At 44.3% G+C, this 24,863-nt stretch overlaps 1 protein-coding gene across 1 annotated transcript in view; it reads right to left on the bottom strand.

Annotated features, from left to right (window-relative positions):
- The window catches only part of TRPC6 (transient receptor potential cation channel subfamily C member 6), a 376,611-nt gene extending 360,339 nt beyond the window's left edge, over positions 1-16,272 (bottom strand). Inside the window, exon 1 of the mRNA XM_082244685.1 lies at positions 15,973-16,272. Coding sequence (XP_082100811.1) covers positions 15,973-16,112 — 140 coding nt within the window. The 5' untranslated portion in view covers positions 16,113-16,272. The remainder of the gene's footprint in view (positions 1-15,972) is intronic.
- Positions 16,273-24,863: the final 8,591 nt, after the last annotated feature.

Genomic DNA, 24,863 nt, shown 5'->3' with positions numbered 1-24,863 from the left:
CCCTCTTAACTCTAATGATTATTCTTGCTTGGAGCGGCGCCACAAGCAATCTTCATGAGGTCGCAGCCATGTTTATAGACGTCTGTACAGGGATCGCCACTCAAACCAACCAGCCCCTGTAATCCAAACGTGAAGGCGGGTCTCCACCAAACCATTCCCCCTGATGTGTTTTGCCCCGACCACCGGAGCTTAGTCATAGGGACTCATGCCTAAGACCTGGTGGGTGGGACCAAATGCATCAGAGATTTGTTTAAGTGGAGACCTGCAGGCTGAGGCCACTTCTCACTTTTGGATAACACTGGCTGGTTGGGTTGAGCGGCAATCCCGATACAGACACATGATTGCTCTCTGGATTGACAGGTGGATATTGCCAGCACCCTGTTAACCATGAGGATTATTCCTGCTTGGAGTGGCGCCACAAGCTATGTTCATAAGGTTGCAGCCTGGTTTATAGACGTTTGTGTGGGGATCGCCACTCAACCCAACCAGTCCCTGTAATCCAAAAGTGAAAAGCGGGTCTCCGTCAAACCATGCCCCCTGATGTGTTTCGCCCCGACCACCGGGGCTTAGTCATAGGGACTCATGACTAAGCCCTGGTGGGTGGGACAAAACTCGTCAAAACTTGGTTTAATGGAGACCTGCAGGCTGAGGCCACTTCTCACTTTTGGATTACTCAGGCTGGTTGGGTTGAACAGCGATCCCCATACAGACACATGATTGCTCTCTGGATGGACAGGTGGATATAGCCAGCACCCTCTTAACTCTAATGATTATTCTTGCTTGGAGCGGCGCCACAAGCAATCTTCATGAGGTTGCAGCCATGTTTATAGACGTCTGTATGGGGATCGCCACTCAAACCAACCAGGCCCTGTAATCCAAACGTGAAGGCGGGTCTCCACCAAACCATGCCCCCTGATGTGTTTTGACCCGACCACCGGAGCTTAGTCATAGGGACTCATGCCTAAACCCTGGTGGGTGGGACCAAATGCAATAGAGATTTGTTTAAGTGGAGACCTGCAGGCTGAGGCCACTTCTCACTTTTGGATTACAAGGGCTGGTTGAGTTGAGCGGCAATCCCCATACAGACACATGATTGCTCTCTGGATTGACAGGTGGATATTGCCAGCACCCTGTTAACCCTGAGGATTATTCCTGCTTGGAGTGGCGCCACAAAATATGTTCATGAGGTTGCAGCCTGGTTTATAGACGTTTGTGTGGGGATCGCCACTCAACCCAACCAGTCCCTGTAATCCAAAAGTGAAAAGCGGGTGTCCGCCAAACCATGCCCCCTGATGTGTTTCGCCCCGACCACCGGGCTTAGTCATAGGGACCCATGACTAAGTCCTGGTGGGTGGGACAAAATGCATCAGGGCTTGGTTTAATGGAGAGCTGCAGGCTGAAGCCACTTCTCACTTTTGGATTACACTGGCTGGTTGGGTTGAGCGGCGATCCCCATACAGACACATGATTGCTCTCTGGATGGACAGGTGGATACTGCCAGCACCCTCTTAACTCTAATGATTATTCTTGCTTGGAGCGGCACCACAAGCTATCTTCATGAGGTCGCAGCCATGTTTATAGACATCTGTATGGGGATCGTCACCAAACCAGTGTAATCCAAAAGTAAGAAGTAGCCTAAGCCTGCGGATCTCTGCTAAACCACGCCCCCTGATGTTTTTTGCCCTGACCACCAGGGCTTAGTCAGGGAGGGGGCAAAGAGCATCAGTCTTGAGTGGCGATCCCCATACAGACACGTGATTGCTCTCTGGCTCAGCAGATGGATACTGCCAGCACCCTGTTAACCCTGTGGATTTTAGGCAGAGGATTATTCCTACTTGGAGAGGTGGCACAAGCTATGTCCATGAGGTTGCAGCCTGTTTTAAAGGCGTTTAATGTTTATTTTTCTGCCTCTAAATGCCTCTCTATGTTAGTCTATGTGTCCATGCATTCCATAGGTGTTTACAGGCATTTAGAGGCAGGGCGTTTAGGGGCAGAAATCTAAATGCATCAAAATAGTTGCATTTTAATAATCAGAATAATTACTATTCTGGGCAATTAAAAGAATGAACAGCCAAATGCATTACACGCCTGAATGCATCTAAACACATTGGAAAATTGCGTCTAAACGGTGGCTTTAGGCACGTTAATGCTACTTTTCTCGTGTCAGGAAGACAACGTTCAGAATAACTTAGTGTGCCTGAGGCCAAAAAACGCAAGTCTCTGCAAGGACACATCAAACACAACTATTTTCTGTGTGCACCGTTCATGCCAAAATTCTGTCGTCATGTGTAGTGTAGAGCTGTGCAGAAATATGCATTTGTTCAAGGCCCATCGCATGTGAAATGCGTAAATGCAACTGAAAGGAAAAATTACAGGCTTCTGTGCACTGTAAAAGGGAATGCGCTGTTACAAAGCACTGCACTGCCAGTTCACACATATGCGATATCAGACATCGCATGTGATTCACAGGGCACTGCTCTACAAATCACACGCGATGTTTCAGCATTGCGAATTCAGCCATACAGATTGCATGGCTGAATTTGTATCGTATCGCATTTGGACCAAAGTCGCACAGGACCCTTTTTTTGGTCCGCACCAGAATCGGATCACAGGGGTGTTCACATCTATGCGATCTGATTCATGTCCGAATTGACAGTTCGCACTGCGATATGTGAACTGATCTGGGGGAGTCGTTAACTTTGTATTGACACTCCCACGATTCGTATATGGCAGTGTGAACTGCCTGCCAGTCTAGTGCAATGTGGAAATTCGCAGTGGATTCGCAGGGTTCCCGCATCCCATATGTGTGAACCGGCACCGATCCTTTTCTTTTTTCAATTTATTCCTCAAATAACATTTTGTTCATTTCATTGATCTCCCTGCACTGTGATGTAGTGAAGTTCCAACATACTGCACCGAATAAAAATGCAGCATTTATTTTTTCAGCACAGCACATAGGTGTGAACCGAACTAATAGGACATAAGGAAAACAGCCTTGTCTGCATTGGGACTGCTTTGGGCAAAGCTGCACATCGCAGCCAAATGCATATTGTGTGATTGGGCACTTTAGCCCCCTTGTCTACCAAGGTATGTTCATAATCTCCCTAGTATTTAGGGGTTAAAGCAAGCTCACATGTGCTGTTGCAGCCGCGAGCTTGTGTGTATTTTTAGTGCCAGCGTTGGACTTTCTGGCAAAAGTGATGACTTTTACAGAGCTTTGAAAGCCCCCTCCCCGTCTAAGGTGCCCAGGTGCTCCTGTTCCTCTAGAAAAGCCCAAGACTGTGGTAAACCACTCTAACATTGAGAGCAACAAGAGATTGGTTTATCAGTTACCCGATCTTCCCTGAGATAAATAAACACAGAAGCAATGTGTTATGTCACGTACAGGTTCAAAGCTGTCATTTTCCTGCTGTTGTAGCTATGGAAGAAGCTAATCAAGAACAATCTGTGCATGATTAGCTGTAGTGGAGGGCAGGGGAGGCATTAAAAAATAATAATAAAAAAAAAAGCTGTGCTACAGCTTCCATCAATGAAAAGCACTCTTGAAGGACGTGGACCTTTTATTCATCACCTTGTCCTCCATTTATAGATTATTTTTCATTGCAGGAAGATATAGTTTCGTTTTTATGAATGGTGGAGAAAGGTAGAAAGCGCGCCAAGTTCAGCACTCCTGATGGTTGCCTTTGACAGCTCCAGCGGCTGTTTTAACCCCCTCAGGACTGGAAGATTATCACTGCTGGGGTGTGGGGGGAGCATACGCTGGAAGATTTCAACACAGACAGCTGGCACCATCACAGGGGACTCTTCTCATTGAATGTAAGTACCATCTCTCGTGCAGATTTAAAAAAAAAAATGGTAACTAAACATAGGTTTTAAGGGTGTAAAGCCCCGTACACACGTACCGATCGTCGGCCGAACGATCGGCCGTCTTTTGTCCAGGGCTGTCGTGTCTGTTGAAAACTGCTAAAGACTGCACACGAATTTTGTCGGCCAACAACAGCCGACTGCAGAAGTGATGTCATGTGATGGTTAACTTTCCTTGTGTTTTTTCTTTTCTGAGCATGCCCAGTCTTGCAAATCTGCTGATTGTCGGCCGAAATCTGTACTGACTGGCGAACAATCGGCCGTTCTGGTGTTGGCCAACAAAAATTTTAATGCCTGCACGACAGATTCTGTTCAGCCGAAAATGCGCTGTCGGCTGTCGGAAGCATCATACTAACAAGCCTACAATCGGCCGATAGGTACGTGTGTACGGGGCTTAACATAAAATACAGTCTGCAAACATCACTACTACGGCATTCATACAGCCCCGGCCACTGCCTCTGCATCTAAAGGGAGAAGGGTTGGGGGGGTCCAACACGGCATGCTGGAATTTCTGCCTGCTGAAAGAATGAAATAACTTCCAGGGACGCTTTGTTCCCGAGTCCTATGTATGATGCTGTCACAAGTGTAACATGTTTACTACATTAGCAAAATCCAGCTATTTGAGCTTAAAATGCTCACTGCAGTGAGGGGAAAAAAGTATTTGATCCCTTGCTGATTTTGTACGTTTGCCCACAAAGAAATGATCAGTCTATAATTTTAATGGTAGGTTTATTTTAACAGTGAGACAGGAAAACAACAAAAAAATCCAGAAAAACACACTTCAAAAAAGTTATAAATTGATTTTAATTTTAATAAGTGAAATAAATATTTGATCCCCTATCAATCAGCAAGATTTCTGGCTCCCAGGTGTCTTCAATACAGGTAATAAACTGAGATTAGGAGCACTCTCTTAAATGGAGTGCTCCTAATCTCAGCTTGTTACTTGTATAAAAGACACCTGTCTACAGAAGAAATCATTTAGATTCCAATCTCTCCACCATGACCAAGACTAAAGAGCTGACCAAGGATGTCAGAGACAAGATTGTAGACCTACACAAGGCTGGAATGGGCTACAAGACAATCGCCAAGCAGCTTGATGAGAGGGTGACAGCAGCTGCTGTTATTATTCGCAAATAGAAGAAACAAAAAAATAACTGTAAATCTCACTCGGTCTGGGGCTCCATGCAAGATCTCATCTCGTGGAGTTTCAATGATCATGAGAACGGTGAGGAATCAGCCCAGAACCACACGGGAGAATCTTGTCAATGATCTCAGGGCAGCTGGGACCATAGTCACCAAGAAAACAATTGGTAACATACTGCACTGTGAAGGACTGAAATCCTGCAACGCTCATGAGGTCCCCCTGCTCACGAAAGCACATGTACAGGCCTGTCTGAAGTTTGCTAATGAACATTTGAATGATTCAGAGGAGAACTGGGTGAAAGTGCTGTGGTCAGATGAGACCAAAATTGAGCTCTTTTGCATCAACTCAACTCACTGTGTTTGGAGGAGGAGGAATGCTGCCTATAACCCCAAGAACACCATCCCCACCATATGCATATACATGTAGGTGGAAACATTATGCTTTGGGGTGTTTTTCTGCTAAGAGGACAGAACAACTTCACAGCATCAAAGGGACGATGGATGAGGCCATGTACCATGAAATCTTGGGTGAGATCCTCCTTCCCTCGACAAGGGGATCGTGGATGGGTATTCCAGCATGACAATGACCCAAAACACACAGCCAAGGCAACAAAGCAGTGGCTCAAGAAGAAGCACATTAAGGTCCTTGAGTGGCCTAGCCAGTCTCCAGACCTTAATCCCATAGAAAATATGCTTAAGGAGCTGACGGTTCGAGTTACCATACGTCAGCCTTGAAATCCTAATGACTTGGAGAGGATCTGCCAAGAGAAGTGGGACAAAATCCCTCCTGAGATGTGTGCAAACCTGGTGGCAAACTACAAGAAACGTCTGACCTCTGTGATTGCCAACAAGGGTTTTGCTACCAAGTACTAAGTCATGTTTTGCGAAGGGGTCAAATACTTATTTCACTCGTTAACCACTTGCCGACCGCTCACATGGAGCGTACTGCGGCAAAGTGGTTCGTTATTGTCCAGCGACGTAGACCTACATCGCTGGACTCCTCCCCTTGTGATCACCGCCGCTCTTCCCCGATCGTCGGGGAATCGAGTCTGGAAATCCGGCTGCTTGTGTAAACAAAGTGGGCGGATCTCCTATGTGACAGGCAGGGCAGATTACAGGATTCAGCATAGCTGAACCAGCGATCTATGCCTGTGTCACACAGTCCCCTCCCCCCACACACGTCAGTAAGCACCAGGCATACATTAACCACTTAATCACCAATAAAGTTAACCCCTTCCCTGCCAATGTCATTATTACAGTAACAGTGCATATGTATAGCACTGATTACTGTAGTAATGTCACTGGTACCCCCAAAAGTGTCAAAAATGTCAGTTAGGGGTCCAATCTGTCGGCCGCAATGTTGCAGTCCCGCAAAAAAAAAATCGCAGATCGCAGCCATTACTAGTTAAAAAAAAAAATATAAAAATTACATAAATTTCCCGTAGTTAGTAGCTGCGATAACTTTTGCGCAAACCAATCAAAATACGCTTATTGTGATTTTTTTTTACCAAAAATATGTAGCAGAAAACAAATTGGCCTAAAATGTTAAAAAATTTTGATTTTTACATTTTTTTGGGGGGAATTTCATATAAAAAAATGTGACAAATATTGTTATTTTTTCAAAATTGTCGCACTTTTTTTTTTACAGCGCAAAAAGTAAAAATCGCACAGGTGATCAAATACCACCAAAAGAAAGCTCTGTTTGTGGGGGAAAAAAGGACATAACTTTAATTTGGGTACAGCGTCGCACGACCGTGCAATTGTCCGTTAAAATAACGCAGTGCCGAATCGCAAAATATGGCCTGGTCAGGAATGGGGTAAAATCTTCCGGTCTTAAAGCGGTTAAAAATACGCTCATTGAGAATTTTTTTGTCAAAGACATGTAGCTAAATACATTTTGGCCTAAATATATGACAAAAATTGAATATATTGGATATTTTTTAACTGTCAAAATAGAAAAATATTGTTATTTTTTCAAAATTGTCGCTTTTTTTATTAATATCGCAAAAAATAAAAAGCGCAGAGGTGATCAAATACCACCAAAAGAAAGCTCTGTTTGTGGGGAAAAAAAGGACGTAAATTTAGTTTGGGTACGGCGTTGCATGACTGCGCAATTGTCAGTTAAATGCGCACAGTGCCAAGTTGCAAAAAGTGGCCTGGACGTAAAGCAGGAAAAGCCTCCGGTCCTAAAGTGGTTAAAATGCAAATCATTTTATAACTTTTTGAAATGAGTTTTTCTGGATATTTTTGTTGTTCTATTGCTCACTAGTAAAATAAACCTACCAATAAATTTATAGACTGTTCATTTCTTTGTTAGTGGGCAAACGTACAAAATCAGCACGGGATCAAATACTTTTTCCCTCGCTGTTTATTGTAATGTATTTAACACGCAGGGTAATCAAAAGTGCCACAGTTTGCGTATTGAAACTGCGATATTTCCAGGAATACATATGAACAGGTGCAGTCCCCGGAAATTTGCATCCAATGGTTACTATGCCTTTACAAACAGCCCAAAAGTTGCCTGAAGGTTTTCATAGACAACAAGGTCTCCTTAACACCACATTACATATAAAAACACACATGTACATTGAAGCGTGTTTACATGTGCTGTCATGTGTTTTTTAACAACAAACGTATTTTAAATGTGTTTTTTCTGTACAGACACATAAAAATACTAACATCCTTTTTTTGTATTGACACATCTGGACATACTTTTTTTTTTTTTTACCTTTTCCTCAACAGACGCCAACACACTAGCGTGGTGGGAATGGGGCAGGCAGCCAGCAATGGTTTTCCTTGCATGGAATCTGTATTGATAGACGCCTTGTCGCTGAATGTTCCTTGTGTGAATGAGTGATAAAGATTAAAGTGGAGCTCCGTCCGAAAAAAAAGTCAGCAGCTACAAATACTGTAGCTGCCGACTTTTAATATAAGGACACTTACCTGTCCGGGGATCCCACCATGTCAGCACCCCAGCCGATTTGTCCATAGGCTTCGGGTGCAGGCACCGGCATTGCAAGTAAGGGAAACCCAGCAGTGAAGCCTTCAGCCAGTTTCCTACTGCGCATGCGCCAGTCGCACTGTGCTTTCTGAATGGCCCTGCTGTCTTCTGGGACACACACAGGTCCCAGAAGGAAGCGGGGAGAATGAGGAGGGGCCAGGTATGTCTTAGATTGCGATCTTACCCGGAAATGTGAGCCGGTACCTGTCAAAACCAGGTACCCACTCCCCCCAAAAAGGGCCAAATATGGCAGTAAAGGGGGGGGGGTGCGAACAAGTGGATCTTTCCCTTTTGGATGGAGCTCCGCTTTAAGACTCGATTTCCTGTGTGACTTTGGAGTACGACTTTGATGCGATTTTTGGTGTGACTTTGATTCAGCGGTACATTTCATGGATTAACGTCGTACCAAAAGTAGTTTTTAATGGGTGCTATTGAGAAGAAAGGTGTGCGATTTGCCATGCGACTTTGATGCCCAAAGTCGCATGAAAAATCGCACAAGTGTGACTACAGCCTAATAGAAAAAACTCTGACACATTTGTTTACCCTGTTGGATGTTTTTAAAATTTGTATTAAACCTAAAAACAAAAATGTAACATATTGCAACATACTAATCTTTAGTTTAGGTTTACACTGGAATGTGGGGCAGCAAACCCACGATTTGTGCGCTTTTCCCGCACCGCATTCAAATGTGGGTGTCAGTGCAATCTTAACAATATCCCAAATGCAGGTCGCAAATGTAGCGTGTTTGCCCGCACCAAATCGCATGGAACAAAACGACAATGCGATCCAGTTATAGTGCGGGTACAAAATTGGAAGACTTTTGTGAGGATGCAGTGTGATTTAAATCCATTCTAAAGGAATAGCCTCAAATCTCACAGCACTGATTTACAGTTAAATAGTTAGGCTGGTTGAAAAAAGACACCAGTCCATCTAGTTCAACCTATAGAAGGGGAAAAAAATCATACAATCCCATATACACAATCCTATATCCGCTGTTGATTCAGAGGAAGGCGGAAAACCCCAGCAAAGCATGATCCAATTTGCTACAGCAGGGGAAAAAATGAATTCCTGATCCTCCGAGAGGCAATCTAATATTCCTTGGATCAACTTTACCTATAAATATTAGTACCCATTTATATTATCTACACCTTGTTTTTTTAAAGCAATCTAGTGAGCTATCCAGAACCACCTCTGGAGGGAGTCTATTCCACTTTTCACAGCTCTTACTGTGAAGAAACCTTTCCGTATTTGGAGACTAAATCTGCTTTCCTCTGGACGTAAAGAGTGCCCCCTTGTCCTCTGTGATGACCTTTAACCACTTGCCGACCGAGTACGGTAATAGTACTGCGGCAAAGTGGTTCGTTATCGTCTGACGACGTAGTATTAACGTCGTCAGACACTCCCCCTTCTGGGCGGCGCTTGCGCGCCGCCGGAGGCTCGCTCCCGCTGTTTTCATTCACAGCGGGAGTCGGGCCAGGGGAGGAGTAGCGGCGATCGCCGCTGCTCTGCCCCGATCGCCGGGGATCTAGTGTGGAGATCCGCCCGCTGTGTGTAAACACAGCGGGCGGATCTCCATAGTGACAGGGAGTGACAGATCGGAGTGTTCAGCATAGCTGGACATCCGATCTGTCCATGACTCACACAGTCACCTCCCCCCCCACACGTCAGTAAGCACCAGGCATACATTAACCCCTCCCTCTCCAATAAAATTAACCCCTTCCCTGCCAGTGTCATTTTTACAGTAACAGTGCATATATATAGCACTGATTACTGCAGTAATGTCACTGGTACCCCCAAAAGTGTCAAAAATGTCAGTCAAGGGTCCGATCTGTCCGCCGCAATGTCGCAGTCCCACAAAAAAAATCGCAGATCGCCGCCATTACGCGTTAAAAAAAAACACCAAAAATGACAGAAATCTTTCCCTTTGTTAGTAAACGCAATAACTTTTGCGCAAACCAATCAAAATACGCTTATTGTGATTTTTTTTACCAAACATAGGTAGCAGAAAACAAATTGGCCAAAATTTTTTTAAAAAATTGGTTTTTACATCTTTTTTGGGGGGAATTTCATATAAAAAAATGTTAAAAATATTGTTATTTTTTCAAAATAAACGCTCTTTTTTTGTTTATAGCGCAAAAAGTAAAAATCGCACAGGTGATCAAATACCACCAAAAGAAAGCTCTGTTTGTGGGAAAAAAAGGACGTAAATTTCGTTTGGGTACGGCGTCGCACGACCGCGCAATTGTCAGTTGAAGTCGCACAGCGCCGAATCGCAAAAAGTGGCCTGGACGGAAGACAGCAAAATCCTCCGGTGGTAAAGTGGGTAACCACTTGCCTACGTCGGCAGTCAGCCCCTCACAGGCAAAGCGACGTAGGTCTACGTCGCTAGTCTGTGAGGGTCTAGGGAGCAAGCGCGCACCGCCGGAGGCGCGCTCCCACGCGGTTACGCACCCCCCGCGCGTGTGACCGGCGGACCCGATGTCCGCCGGTCACTCTGCGATCGTCGGGGGAGAGGGAGAAAGTCAGGCGGCTTGTGTAAACAAGCTGCCTGCCATTCTCCCCTGTGTATGAAGGATGATCATACGGTTCTACTATGTAGAACCGTTGATCACTCTTCATACATCTGAAGCCACAGCCAATCACAGTAGAAAGCACGCCCCTAGGGACACACATAGCCCCTCCCTTTCAAAAAAAGTTAACCCCTTCACTGCCAGTGTATTTTTACAGTAACAGTGCATATGTATAGCACTGATTACTGTAGAAATGTCACTGGTAACCCCAAAAGTGTCAAAAATGTCAGTCAAGGGTCCGATCTGTCCGCCGCAATGTCGCAGTACCGCAAAAAAAATCGCAGATCGCCGCCATTACGCGTTAAAAAAAAAAACAACAAAAATGACAAAAATCTTTCCCTTTGTTAGTAAACGCGATAACTTTTGCGCAAACCAATCAAAATACGCTTTTTGTGATTTTTTTTACCAACCATATGTAGCATAAAACAAATTGGCCGAAAATGTCAAAAAATTTTGATTTTTACATTTTTTTGGGGGGAATTTCATATAAAAAAATGTGAAAAATATTGCTATTTTTGCAAAATTTAAGCTCTTTTTTTGTTTATAGCGCATGATCAAAAAATTGCACAGGTGATCAAATACCACCAAAAGAAAGCTCTGTTTGTGGGAAAAAAAAGGACATCAAATTCGTTTAGGTACAGCGTCGCACGACCGCGTAATTGTCCGTTAAAATCACGCAGTGCCGAATTGCAAAATACCCCCTGGTCAGGAAGGGGGTAAAATCTTCCGGGGCTTAAGTGGTTAAGTGTATTTATACATGGTGATCATATCCCCCTAATATCCTCTTCTCAAGATTCACATGTGATTTGTACAGGAAAGCGATGCGGCTCCTGTGCCATTCATATGTGATTCATAGTGTGAACCTAGGCTTAAATCTGAAGCCTGCATTATTTTTTTTTCCTTTATTTTCACCTTATTTTCACCAGCCATTAACACACTACTTGTCTAACAGTGTTTCTACTTTGGATGAAGGAGCAATGTAGTAACCTTTGGACAGCAGCGCTGTCAGTCTGGGGAGGAAGGGGTAGTGTTGGATTACCAGATTTAGATGGACTTGACTAACAAAATAAAGCCAAACTCCAGCTAACACATACTGTACATATACTGCGGCACGGCAGTCCTTCAGCGCGAAATCACAAACCTGTACGTCATTTCCATTTCCGGGTCTGGGGTCTGCACAGCGACCCACTCCCGCTGTAAATGGACACAGCGGGAGCCAATCAGGGGGTTCGCCGGCACCCAGCGATCGTTCCAGAGAGAGGCAGATCACCATTCTGTCAAAGGGGAAGGTGGAGATCCTGTGTTTATGCTAAGGAGGAACACGGATCTCTGTCTTCCCCCCGTCAAAGCACCCCCCACACACAGTTAGAAAGCACTCCCTAGGAACACATTAAACCCTTTGGTCGCCCTGATATTAACAACTCCTTCCCTGCCAGTGTCATTAGTACAGTGACAGTGCATTTTTTTTTTTAGCACTGATCACTGTATTGGTGCCACTGGTCCCCAAAAAGTGTCAGATTTGTCCCCTGCAATGTCAGAGTCCCACAAAAAAAATCACTGATCCCCGCCTTTACTAGTAAAAAAATATAAAAAAAATGAAAATTCTATAAATGTATCCCGTAGTTTGTAGACCGCAGAGGTGATCAAACACCACCAAAAGAAAGCTCTATTTGTGGGGAAAAAAGGACATCAATTGTATTTGGGTACAGCGTTGCATGACCACACAATTGTCAGTTAAAGTAACGCAGTGCCGAATCGCAAAAAAATGGCCTGTCCATGAAGGGGGAAAATCTTCCGGAGCTAAAGTGGTTAATGTAATTTTTATTATTTTCAAAGAAATTACAAAATAATATAATCAAACAAAAAGTAAAAAAAGAAAATTAACAAAGGAGAGGCTATAATAAGTAATCTGAAGGTACAAGTACCAATATAAGTTCCTGTTAATGCTTCTAAAGGCCCAGGTACTGATATGGAATCTGATTTTGTAAGTATTACTATGTTTAGTCTCAAAGCCAGTGGCGGCTGGTGCTCCATGAGACGGACCACACCATATCCCCCCCCCAGACTACACCAGCCCGCACACCATACCCCCCCTCCCCCCTGTTCGCCGGCTCACTCATCCTGGACATGCGGAGGGCAGTCAGCAGCGGCGGCGGCGGCTTCCCCCTCCTGCGTCTCCTCCATCCTTCTCCTCGGCCAATGGCATGGCTTCTCCTTTCGACCAATCGGTAACGGGTCTCAGGGCCAGGAGGTGAATCCGTGTGACAATAGCGAATATTAATTCGCTATTGTCACACAACTGGGTGGGGTCAGGGCGCAATTCTCTGCGCCCCGATCCCACCCTTTTTTGAAGCCTATTAGAGCCCCTGGCTCCAATCACGTGCTTCTAAAAGAAAAACAAAAACCCCATTGGAATCCATGCGTCCAGCGCCCTGCATGAAGATTATGGGGCCGGATGCATGGATAGAGAGGAGGCAGCGCCCCTGTGCCCCCAATGGACGGGCCGCCGCTGCTTGAAGCATGGAAGAATAGTGTGCTAAGGCAGTGCTTCTCAACCTTTTTTCAGTCAAGGCCTTTCAGAATCATGGACAGTCTCGAGGCGCCCCATTCGAAAATGTAAAAACGATTCTAATAGTCTTACATAACGCAGCAACATCCACAAGTCCAAGTAGGACACCCAACGTTAGAGGTGATTTATTCTTCCAAAGCAAATACACTTTTGTAAACTGGTACTGACTAGTATTCCAATGTTTATCTTCTCCCTTAGTTTTTCTCTATCACTCAGCTAATGTGAGGGGCAAGGGAGGGTCAAACAAGGATGCTATGCAGGCGACTGAAATCCTCCTTATCAACTGATTATGCCAATGGTCGTTCTGACGCTGGCAGTTAGAAGGTTGTTATTGTGCACAATGAAAACCTGTTTTGAAAATAATTTTTGGGCAAGTTTTAGCCAGTTTGCCAAGGCACGCCTGAAGAAACCTCAAGGCACTCCAGGGTGACTGGGCACACTGGTTGAAAAATGCTGTACTAAGGTAATTAGGATTGCTTTAGTAAGGGTCCTTTCACACGGGCGGTGCGCCTGGCAGACTCCGTTTTGCTCAGTTGGGATCGATCTGCCGATCCCCACTGAGCAGGCGGATGACAGCTCCATCTCCACTTACTTTGCAGAGACCGAGCTGTCAGATCCCCGCTCTCCTCTACGGGAGATCGGATGAAAATGACCACCTGTCCCTTTTCATCCGATTCTCCAGAAAACAGGGTTTCCATCCGTCTGGATTTCACGGACAGAATCGGATCGGAGAGCAGCGGGTATTAGCGGACATGTCACCGCTGACATCCGCTGCCCCCTAGAGGTACATGGAGCATCCGATCAGGCCCTCCTGAAAAACTGACAGATGGACCGGATCAGAAAGCCCGTGTGAAAGGGGCCCCAAGGCATTCATAGCAGGATGCTCATAAGAGCCGCATGGAAAATAACATCAAATAAGCCAGAAGAACAATCAAAATTAAATAAATCCGAGTACATATAGTTTGCCCAAGAAAAATAGAAACACAAAATAAAGTCGCTTTAATCTCAATCTGTAGCAGTTTTTTTTTTTTCCTTTCAGGAAAAAGATTTTTGGTAATTTAATAAAAGCTGATCTTTGTAAGCACCCCTGTTAGTGGTAAATGGTTAGTCTCAACCCTCTAACTGCCACTTTTTCTGGGTAGCTTGGTCTGTTAACGGCTTCCGCCCGCTGCCTTTTTACTGTGGCACTCCTACGCTAACCGACGCAGACATACGTCGGCCGCGCGCAGGCAGCTAGGGGGCGAGCTCCCGCCCCCACAATGTTAACCCCTTCCCTACCAGTGTCATTATTACAGTAATAGTGAATATTTTTAGGACTGATTACTGTAGTAAAGTCACTGATCCCCCCAAAAGTGTCAAAAATGTCAGTTAGGAGCTGATCTGTCTGCCGCAATGTCGCAGTCCTACTAAAAATCGCTGATTACTAGTAAAAAAAAACAATAAAAATGATATAAATCTTTCCTGTAGTTTGTAGACACGATAACTTTTGCACAAACCAATCAAAATACGCTTATTGCAATTTTTTTTTTTTTTTACCAAAAATATGCAGCAGAAAACAAATTGGCCTAAAATGTTAAAAAATTTTGATTTCTACATTTTTGGGGGGGGGGGGGGGGGGGGATATAGCAGAAAGTGAAAAATATTGTTTTTGTTTTCAGAATTGTTGCTCTCTTTTTGTTTATAGCGCAAAAAATAAAAATCGCAGAGGTGATCAAATACCACCAAAAGAAAGCTCTGTTTGTGGGAAAAAAACTTCAATCAATTTTATTTGGGTACAGCGTTGCAGACCGTGCAATTTGTCCGTTAAAATAACGCAGTGCCGAATGACAAAATATGGCCTGGTCATTAGGGGGGAAAATCTTCAGGTTCAGAAGTGGTTAAAGGAAGTTGAACAATAACAGACTTACTGGCCAGATTACAGGTGAAAATAAAGGAGCAAAAAGACTAAAAAAAAAAAGAAAACGAATGCAGTCACCACATCTAAGAACTGGTAAGATACAATGTAATATATTTTTGTTTTTGAATGTAATATCGCTTTATACTACTTTTCCCACCTCCGGCCAATATCTGCCCATAAATCCATCCTCTGGACTGCATTAGGAGAGTCCAATATGCTGATGGCTTTGCTGGCCATTGATGGAGGATTTTTCATGCCAACTGAATATACTTAAAGAAAGCATTGGATAACCGGGATCTGTAAAGGACATACAGTGTGTATGCAGATGTGTAACCAACCTATAAGGCAGATAATGGGCACAATTCACAAAGCTAACACACCAGGATAAGGATAGGTATTTTTTTTTTTTTAAAGTGACAGTTATGTTCAGGTGAGTCCAATGAGATATGGGAATGACAGTCACATGGATGACATAAAGATCTTGGTTTCAAATTGTTATGGACAGAGCCTGATGTCTTCTATGTGCATAAAGGTACAGATTACACAAAACATCATCAGCCCAACCATGCCTGTGGCTACCTAAAAGTCAACCTGTAAGCCCTGCAATACGAGAGCTGCCATTGCTGCCTTGTATTCAACAGGTGAAGGCTCTGGCAGCATCATCCTGAGCCTGGCACTGATCTGCAGCAAGCGTGCAAGGATAGGGGTACAGACAATCAAGACTTCACTGGCCGCATGCTTGTTCCAGATCAAGATGACCATGTCAGACCCTTCATCTTTTAAATATAAGTCAGCAATGGCAATAGCTATATTTTTTCTCTTTTAAGCCAGGCACAGTGGTCTATTGGCACTTGTAGTCCACCGATTGCCGGAGGAGCACCAAAATTCCTTGCCCCAAGGGCTAAAAACAGAGCAACGTGGCACTTACATGTGGTAGTATCCATATTGCTGCGCAGAATTATCCGCCCCATCAGTCGCTTCCATGAACAGGTAGTCCTGGCTCTCATTCCTTAGAGCTGTGATGGGACAGTTATTATTCCTGGGCGCAGAGGACTCGCACTGGCTCATGGTAACTCCAATAATCCTTTGCTGCAAGTCTTGCACAGGCAGGCAGGTGAAGGCACCTGTCAGTGAATGAGATTCCCCAGGCAGGGAGGCAGCTTCATGGGTAGAGGATGGAAGGATGCTCCGCACATCAGGAGCACACAGCCAATTTCTGCTCCTTCTTCACCAGCCTGCATGCTTTTTATTGCTGCTCTGCTCCCCCAGCTATGGTACTCTCTGTCATCACACGCCCCCTAGCGGCACACAGCAGAATGCAGCCTGAACAAATCTGTTCTTTTCTCATTGATTTCAGATCTCATTCATTTAAATACATTAGGCTGGGGAAAAAAATCATTTTAGTATTCATTTGTGGCTTTGTCAATTATAGGACTGTAATAAATAATTGTGTTTAAAACCATCAGCCTATGCTATAGCTACTTGGTTTTATCTAAATTGCATTGTTCTAATATGATTAATTATGGATAGCGGCTCCATCGCAGATTCAGTTAAAAAAATATACATTTAAAAAAAAATCATTTTTTTATTATCGTTGGCAGAAGGCAGGTGGTGTAATTATTAGGGACACATTCACATATGTTACAGTATATGGTGCCAGCAATTTACACTGTGCTTTGCATATACAGTATCTCACAAAAGTGAGTACACCCCTCACATTTTTGTAAATATTTTATTATACTTTTTCATGTGACAACACTGAAGAAATGACACTTTGCTACAATGTAAAGTAGTGAGTGTACAGCTTGTATAACAGTGTAAATTTGCTGTCCCCTCAAAATAACTCAACACACAGTCATTAATGTCTAAAACACTGGCAACAAAAGTCAGTACACCCCTAAGTGAAAATGTCCAATATGGGCCCAAAGTGTCAATATTTTGTGTGGCCACCATCATTTTCCAGCACTGCCTTAACCTTCTTGAGCATGGAGTTCACCAGAGCTTCAAAGGTTCCACTGGAGTCCTCTTCCACTCCTCCAAGATGACATCATGGAGCTGGTGGATGTTAGAGACCTTGCGCTCCTCCATCTTCTGTTTGAGAATGCCCCACAGATGCTCAATAGGGTTTAGGTCTGGAGACATGCTTGGGCAGTCCATCACCTTTACCCTCAGCTTCTTTAGCAAGGCAGGAGGTGTGTTTGGGGTCGTTATCATGTTGGAGTACTGCCCTCCGGCCCAGTTTCAGAAGTGAGGGGATCATGCTCTGCTTTAGCATGTCACAGTACATGTTGGCATTCATGGTTCCCTCAATTAACTGTAGCTTCCCAGTGGCGGCAGCACTCATGCAGCCCCAGACCATGACACTCCCACCGCCATGCTTGACTGTAGGCAAGACACACTTGTCTTTGTACTCCTCACCTGGTTGCCGCCACACACGCTTGCCATCATCTGAACCAAATAAGTTTATCTTGGTCTCATCAGACCACAGGACATGGTTCCAGTAATCCATGTCCTTAGTCTGCTTGTCTTCAGCAAACTGTTTGCGGGCTTTCTGGTGCATCATCTTGAGAAGAGGCTTCCTTCTGAGACGACAGCCATGCTGACCAATTTGATGCAGTGTGTGGCGTTTGGTCTGAGCATTGACAGGCTGACCCCCCACCCCTTCAACTTCTGCAGCAATGCTGGCAGCACTCATACATCTATTTCCAAAAGACAACCCATGTATATGACACTGAGAACGTGCACTAAACTTCGTTGGTCGACCATGGCGAGGCCTGTTCTGAGTGGAACCTGTCCTGTTAATCCACTGTATGGTCTTGGCCACAGTGCTGCAGCACAGTTTCAGGGTCTTGGTAATTTTTTTATAGCCCAGGCCATTTTTATCTAGAGAAACAATTCTTTTTTTAAGATTCCTAAAGAGTTCTTTGCCATGAGGTGCCATGTTGAACTTCCAGTGACTAGTATGAGAGAGTGAGAGTGATAACACCAAATTCAACACACCTGCTCCCCATTCACTAACGAGTCACATGACACCAGGGAGGGAAAATGGCTAATTTGGACCAATTTAGACATTTTCACTTAGGGGTGTACTCACTTTTGTTGCCAGCAGTTTAGGCATTAATGGCTGTGTGTTGAGTTATTTTAAGGGGAAAGAAAATTGACACTGTTATACAAGCTGTACACTCACTACTTTACATTGTAGCAAAGTGTCATTTCTTCAGCGTTGTCACATGAAAAGATATAATAAAATATTTACAAACATGTGAGGGGTGTACTTTTGTGAGATACTGTATGTTGTACATTCTCATCAGTCCCATGTGCTTACAATCTAAGGTCCCTATCTGACAAGCATACATACATACTCATACTTGGGTCAATTTGCAAAGCATAGGCGTGTGCAGGGAATGTGCCAGGTGTGCTTTTTTCCACAGAGAATAGGTGCAGGAAACTCTCCCCTTCTGAGTCTCCATCCCCTACCCACCTCCCAGTACCGGCCCTTTTAGAGAGTACAGAACCAAGTATCATTTTGTGATGCTAAATAATTTATATGGAATTTGTTAATGACAACAAGAAAAGCAGTATAATAGATCCTCTGCAGCCAGCAACAATAGACCCCACCCCAACAACAATAGACCCCCCAGCAGTAATAGATACCCCCCCCCCCCCAGCAACAATGGACCTCCCATTACACAATACTACCCCAGCAAAAATTGATCAATCCTGCAACAAAAGAATCATAGCAACATCAACAGATTTCCCAGCAGCCAGCTACAGTAGACCTCTCCTCCCAAATCATTTAGTGGAGGGGAGATTATGGTGTGGGGTTGTTTTTCGGGGGTTGGGCTTGACCCCATAGTTTCAGTAAAGGGAACTCTTAGGGTGTCGGCATACCAACACATTTTGGACAATTTCATGCTCCCAACTTTGTGGGAACAGTTTGGGGATGTCCCCTTCCTGTTCCAACATAACTGTGCACCAGTTCACAAAGCAAGGTCCATAAAGACATGGATGAGCATGTTTGGGGTGGAGGAACTTGACTGGCCTGCACAGAGTCCTGACCTCAACCTGATAGAACACCTTTAGGATGAATTAGAGCGGAGACTGTAAGCCAAGCCTTCTCGTCCAACATCAGTGCCTGACCTCACAAATGTGCTTCTGGAAGAATGGTCAAACATTCCCATAGACACACTCCTAAACATTGTGGACAGCCTTCCCAGAAGAGTTGAAGCTGTTATAGCTGCAAAGGGTGGACCAACCCAATATTGAACCCTACGGACTAAGACTAGGATGCCATTAAAGTTCATATGTGTGTAAAGGCAGGTGTTCCAATACTTTTGGTAATATAGTGTACATATATACACATACGAGGGCTAATATAGACAAAAGCCAATTATCCTAGCTGTGTGTCTTTGGAATTTGGGAGGAAACCCACACAGGCACAGAGAGAACATTACATTTCCATACAGATAGCGTCCTGGCCAGGAATCAGACCATGGAACGGTGCTGCAAGCCAGAATTGTTATCCACTGAACATCCACTGCCCTATTGAACATTTTCTCCACTTTCTGCCCAAATGTGGCATCAAGAGGAAATACTAGAAGCCATCCACATGTGAAGGTGTAACGGAGGTACTTGTTGCTCACATCACTTGGATATTAGAAGCCATGAGCTTTGTTAAGCCTCTTGCACACTGCTGCCAAAATACTGATTGTTTTTTTAGTTATACAGGTGGTTTGGTTTTTGTTTGTTTTTTTTTGTTTGTTTGTTTTTTTACTGCTCTTGTAGCACTGCCCCCCTGAGGACTGCTGAATTGTTCAAATCGGGATCCCCCCGGGTTACCAATAGCAACTGCAGCATGCACAATTTAACTCTTTACCCTTTGGCTCAATCAATGAACAGTCTAGGGCAGTGATGGCCAACCTTGGCACCGCAGAAGTTTTGGAAATACATTTCCCGTGATGCTCATTCACTCTGCAGTGTAGTTGAGCATCATGAGAAATGTAGTTCTAAAACATCTGGGGTGCCAAGGTTGGCCATCACTGGTCTAGGTGATGTAGTTGTTTTTGTGGTTTTATTTAACCACTTTACCACCGGAGGATTTTGCTGTCTTACGTCTGGGCCACTTTTTGCGATTCGGCGCTGTGCGACTTTAACTGACAATTGCACGCTCGTGCGACGCCGTACCCAAATGAAATTTACGTCCTTTTTTTCCCACAAACAGAGCTTTCTTTTGGTGGTATTTGATCAAGTGTGCGATTTTTACTTTTTGCGCTATAAACAAAAAAAGAGCGTTTATTTTGAAAAAAAATTACAATATTTTTAACATTTTTTTATATGAAATTCCCCCCAAAATAAATAGAAAAATCTAAATTTTTTTACATTTTTGGCCAATTTGTTTTCTGCTACCTATGTTTGGTAAAAAAAAAATCACAACAAGCGTATTTTGATTGGTTTGCGCAAAAGTTATTGCGTTTACTAACTAAGGGAAAGATTTTTGGTGTTTTTTTTTTTTTTTAACGAGTAATGGCGGCGATCTGCAATTTTTTTTTTTTTTTGTGGGACTGCGACATTGCGGCGGACAGATCGGACCCTTAACTGACATTTTTGACACTTTTGGGGGTACCAGTGACATTTCTACAGTAATCAGTGCTATACATATGCACTGTTACTGTAAAATTACACTGGCAGGGAAGGGGTTAATTTTATTGGAGAGGGAGGGGTTAATGTATGCCTTGGGGCTTACTAACGTGTGTGGGGGGAGGTGACTGAGTGACACAGGGACAGATCGCATGTTCAGCTATGCTGAACACTGCAATCTGTCACTGTTTGTCACTTAGGAGATCCGCCCGCTCTGTTTACACAAGCGGGCGGATCTCCAAACTCGATTACCCGACAATCGGGGAAGAGCAGCGGTGATCGCCGCCGCTCCTCCCCTGGCCCGACTCCCGCTGTGACTGAAAACAGCGGGAGCGCACCTCCGGCGGCGCGCGGATGCCGCCTAAAGGGGGAGGAGTCCAGCGACATAGGTCTACGTCGCTGGACGGAATCGAACCACTTTGCCGCAGTACAGTCCCAGTGACTGGTCGGCAAGTGGTTAAATTAGGGATGGGAGAAAGGGAAGAGTGTGATACTCCAACTTGAACTATTCACAGTAGATGCAGATTCACCTTGCCACTTACAGTATATGAATTTAGAATGAAGTCTCTATGTAGATGACTTGTTAGGATGAATGATCTTCGGGATACACACCTAGTACCCCCTTTCACTCGACACACTGCTGACACCCGTCTTCTGACTATCCTACACCAGGGTGGCCCCCCTCAGGTCAGGCCTCTAGACACGATCCCCTGTACTCACGATACTGTTTTTCAAGGGTCTCCAGTGTCTGTACTCCTTCAGTCAGCTCTCATAGACCTATGGGTTCAGCTCCTTCCTTCTGGTCCCCAGGTCGACTGCCTGTGACCGCGTGCCACTGATAAAGAGGAAGAGGCAGCCACCACCCTCCCTCCGGGACTCTGCTCACCAGCAAAAGAGCCCGCAGCACATGTGCTCCTGGCTTTTATACCACACCCCACAATGCACAGAGACAGCCTGTCTGTGCCAATAACTGGGGCGGTATCAAAGCCTGTGTACCCATTGGTCAGATTTCCTCCGCTGTCCAATATGCCTCCCTATTGGACCAGTGTGAAACACTCCCTAGACCAGATGAATCACATACCGAGCACCAAGAGCAGACCTAACTCACAGATCCTGCTCTCTGGTTGGCAGAAAGCAATATAGATTTGCCTGCTGCTCCTCTGATAGGCAGACAGAGCCAAACACACTACTCTCTCACTAGCACCTACCTAGGAGGGTGCTAAACTCTAAATGCAGCCAATTGCTTTTAATGTGGCTGTACACATATGTGCTGTGATAAAAAATACAGAAATCAGTATTTTAACTGTGTACGCGCATATGCGCAGAAATACTGGTGTAAAATGTTAATTTGAAAGGGACTACCCGGAAAAGTTATTTCCATTCATTTTTGCACTGGTTCAACAGGAATATTTTGCACAATATGGACTTTGCACGTGTTTATTAATAGTTTTATTTAGCACTGTTGGCACTTTTATAGAGGTTACTATCATACCGGCATAGTTCGGTCTGATTTTATTATTGGATATTTCTAGGCTTATACATTTGTGTTTTTTCACATTGGGCATTTTATATTATAATATTTATATTATATTATATATTTATATTTTTTGGTTTGACGTACCTGTTTAGCACAATTTAAAGTATTTTTTTTTCATGAATATATACATTGGAAGCTTATTTATTTATGAATTGCTTTGAGATCATATATTCGGTTCACTATATATTTTTGTGCAGCATTTTTTATTATATATTATTTACACTGTGTGAGATAGTGGAGTGCTTGCAGCAATTATATCATCATTTGGTTACTCGTGGGATTTATTGATTATATTGGTTAATTTGAAAAGGTTACAATTTACCTTACTAGTCTATGCTCATACATGTAAATACATGCAAAAAAAAAACGCCTGAAATTTTGGGCCAAGAATACTGATGTTCAAACATCAGTACAATATTCAAGTATCCTTAAAGTGACCCGGTTGCTCTGTTTAACAAACTATAAGCTTAGACCACCCTATAATAAATTAAACTTACCTAGCCAACCTATGGGCTTATTTTGAGTCTGTTTCAGAGCTTTGCGAACGTCTGCTATCTACACGTCCTTGTGAATTCTAATTTTAATGCCCAATCCCACCCCCTTAGTTTCTTTTCTTTCATACCTTTTTTTTTTTAGATGTTTTCAGGCCATTTACATGGCTTCTTGTTTGGATCTTCTCCCGGCAGTGCCCAGTTCTCAGTGCAGAGAATGGTGTTGATTTGGTGACGTCTGCATTGTTCTCAGCATTGTATTATCGCAGTGTAAGTGCAGGGAGCTATGGTGACTCCCCCTTAGGGTACAGGTCCATGATGCCTCCCATTCACACTATGTCCTTAATCTTCCAAAGGTGAGCAACGCCCTGAAGACAGAACACAATAGAACATGTAGTGGCAGAAAGGAATTACAAGTGACATTGCCAGCAAGGAGGTGACTTTTATTTTAAACCTCTGTTAAGGTTCATCTCTAGGTATGATTTGTTTGGAGAATAGTTACATTGGTCTGGCTTGGACCAGTGTAAGTATATATATCTCATATCTGACCGAACCTTGTGTAAGCTGCAAATCAATGAAGTGGTCATTGCTACTATAGAGATAGTAGCAGTTCTGCAGGTCCCCTGCCACCATGATGAGTCTTGCATTTTTATTTAGTCAATACAAAGCAGTCTTTGATTGGATGAGGTGGAGAGGCTGAGACTTTACTATTTCCACCTCGTCCAATCAGAGAAAAAAATACAAGGCTAGTGATGGTAGTCTGTGGGGTGGAAGAGCACAGCAGGCCGTTTAACAACTAACCTGATATTTGTATTGTTATAGATGGATTGTCAGCATGCTGGAATACACCTGCTAATAGCCTGTTCGTTGGTTCTGTGTTCCGTTGTTTTTGGTCATTTAAGTGGGGCACCTGTTTTAAAAAAAACATTTTCCATGCTTGCTGCCTCTCTTTAGTTCTGTATACCCAATTGTTTTTCTTTTGACAGAGGTGGGAGGAGGCAGAGCCACTGACCTCAGGATTTGGTAGATATTTGCATACAAAAGTTCTTTTACACCAGCCATTCTCAAAAAAGGGTTCTGTCGAGCTCTAGCATTCCTCTGGAGATGGCTAGGGTTTCCTTGAGCTGTGGGTATTTTACTTCCCGTCCGATGGTGCCTGCAAACTTCCAGGTCCAATACTACTTAGCTTAGTAGAGCCAGTAGCATGACACTGTAACGCTCCTGCGTTTTTGTAGTAGGCTGGATTTGCAGCTGCAGAATCTCCACTCAGTAGTCATGTAGAGATGTGTTGAATAACCAGATCCAACTCTCCAGACTCATCACTGTGGGCCTGTCAGCTTCAGCATACAAATATGCACACTCAATAAGATGTTCCTGGAGTGATAGGATGTATATGATAGTATGAAGATGATGTGCTGAAGGGACAGGTGTGAACAGTGACAGAGATGGTAAGCACTTGATAGAAATGTTCAGGAGAGTATTAGTGTCAGAGAAACCTTCAGCTGCAGACTGGTCATCACATGACAAGCACCACATGACTTCCACATGACTTCCTGGCTGCCTATAAAAGCTGAGCAAGTGCTCAGAGGAATTGCTGGTTTGTCTTTCAGCTTCCTGTACCTGAGTTCCTGTTTCCTGTGTGATCGTTTACCTGCTGTGACCCGGATTGACCCTGACCTGCTCTGCTCTTCTCCTGGACCCGACCTTGGCTTGTTTTACGGACTTTGCTTTTGCTTACCTGTGTTTGACCCTCTGCCTGCGACCCGGATTTACCTTCAGTCTCCTGTGCCTTGACCCTCTGCTTGTGACCAAGTCTTGTCTCCTATCTCCAGTGCCTTGACCCTCAGCCTTTGACCTGGATTGTCTGCTTACCTGTGTTTGACCCTCAGCCTGCTCCGGACTTTTACTGCTGGATCCTGATCAGTCTCTGCTCCAGCTCTACAGGACCTCCACGCAAGCTCTACCCTGCCTGCTGGTAGCTTGTGCCTCTTTGTGCCATCCACCCTCTGTATCACCTCCAGAGGAGCGGAGTGCGCTTAGTCGCAACAGCGAACCGCTCTCGGCATCTCGGCCTCGGTGAGTACCTCTATTCTGATAGTACAAACCAGCCATGTCAGAGGCCGACAGAGCGCGTTCTCCTCTTGAGATCCTGTG

Source organism: Pelophylax lessonae (genome assembly GCF_965119305.1).
Source record: "Pelophylax lessonae genome assembly, chromosome: 2".
Lineage (NCBI taxonomy): Eukaryota > Metazoa > Chordata > Amphibia > Anura > Ranidae > Pelophylax > Pelophylax lessonae.
This window is presented reverse-complemented; position numbering and strand designations above follow the sequence as displayed.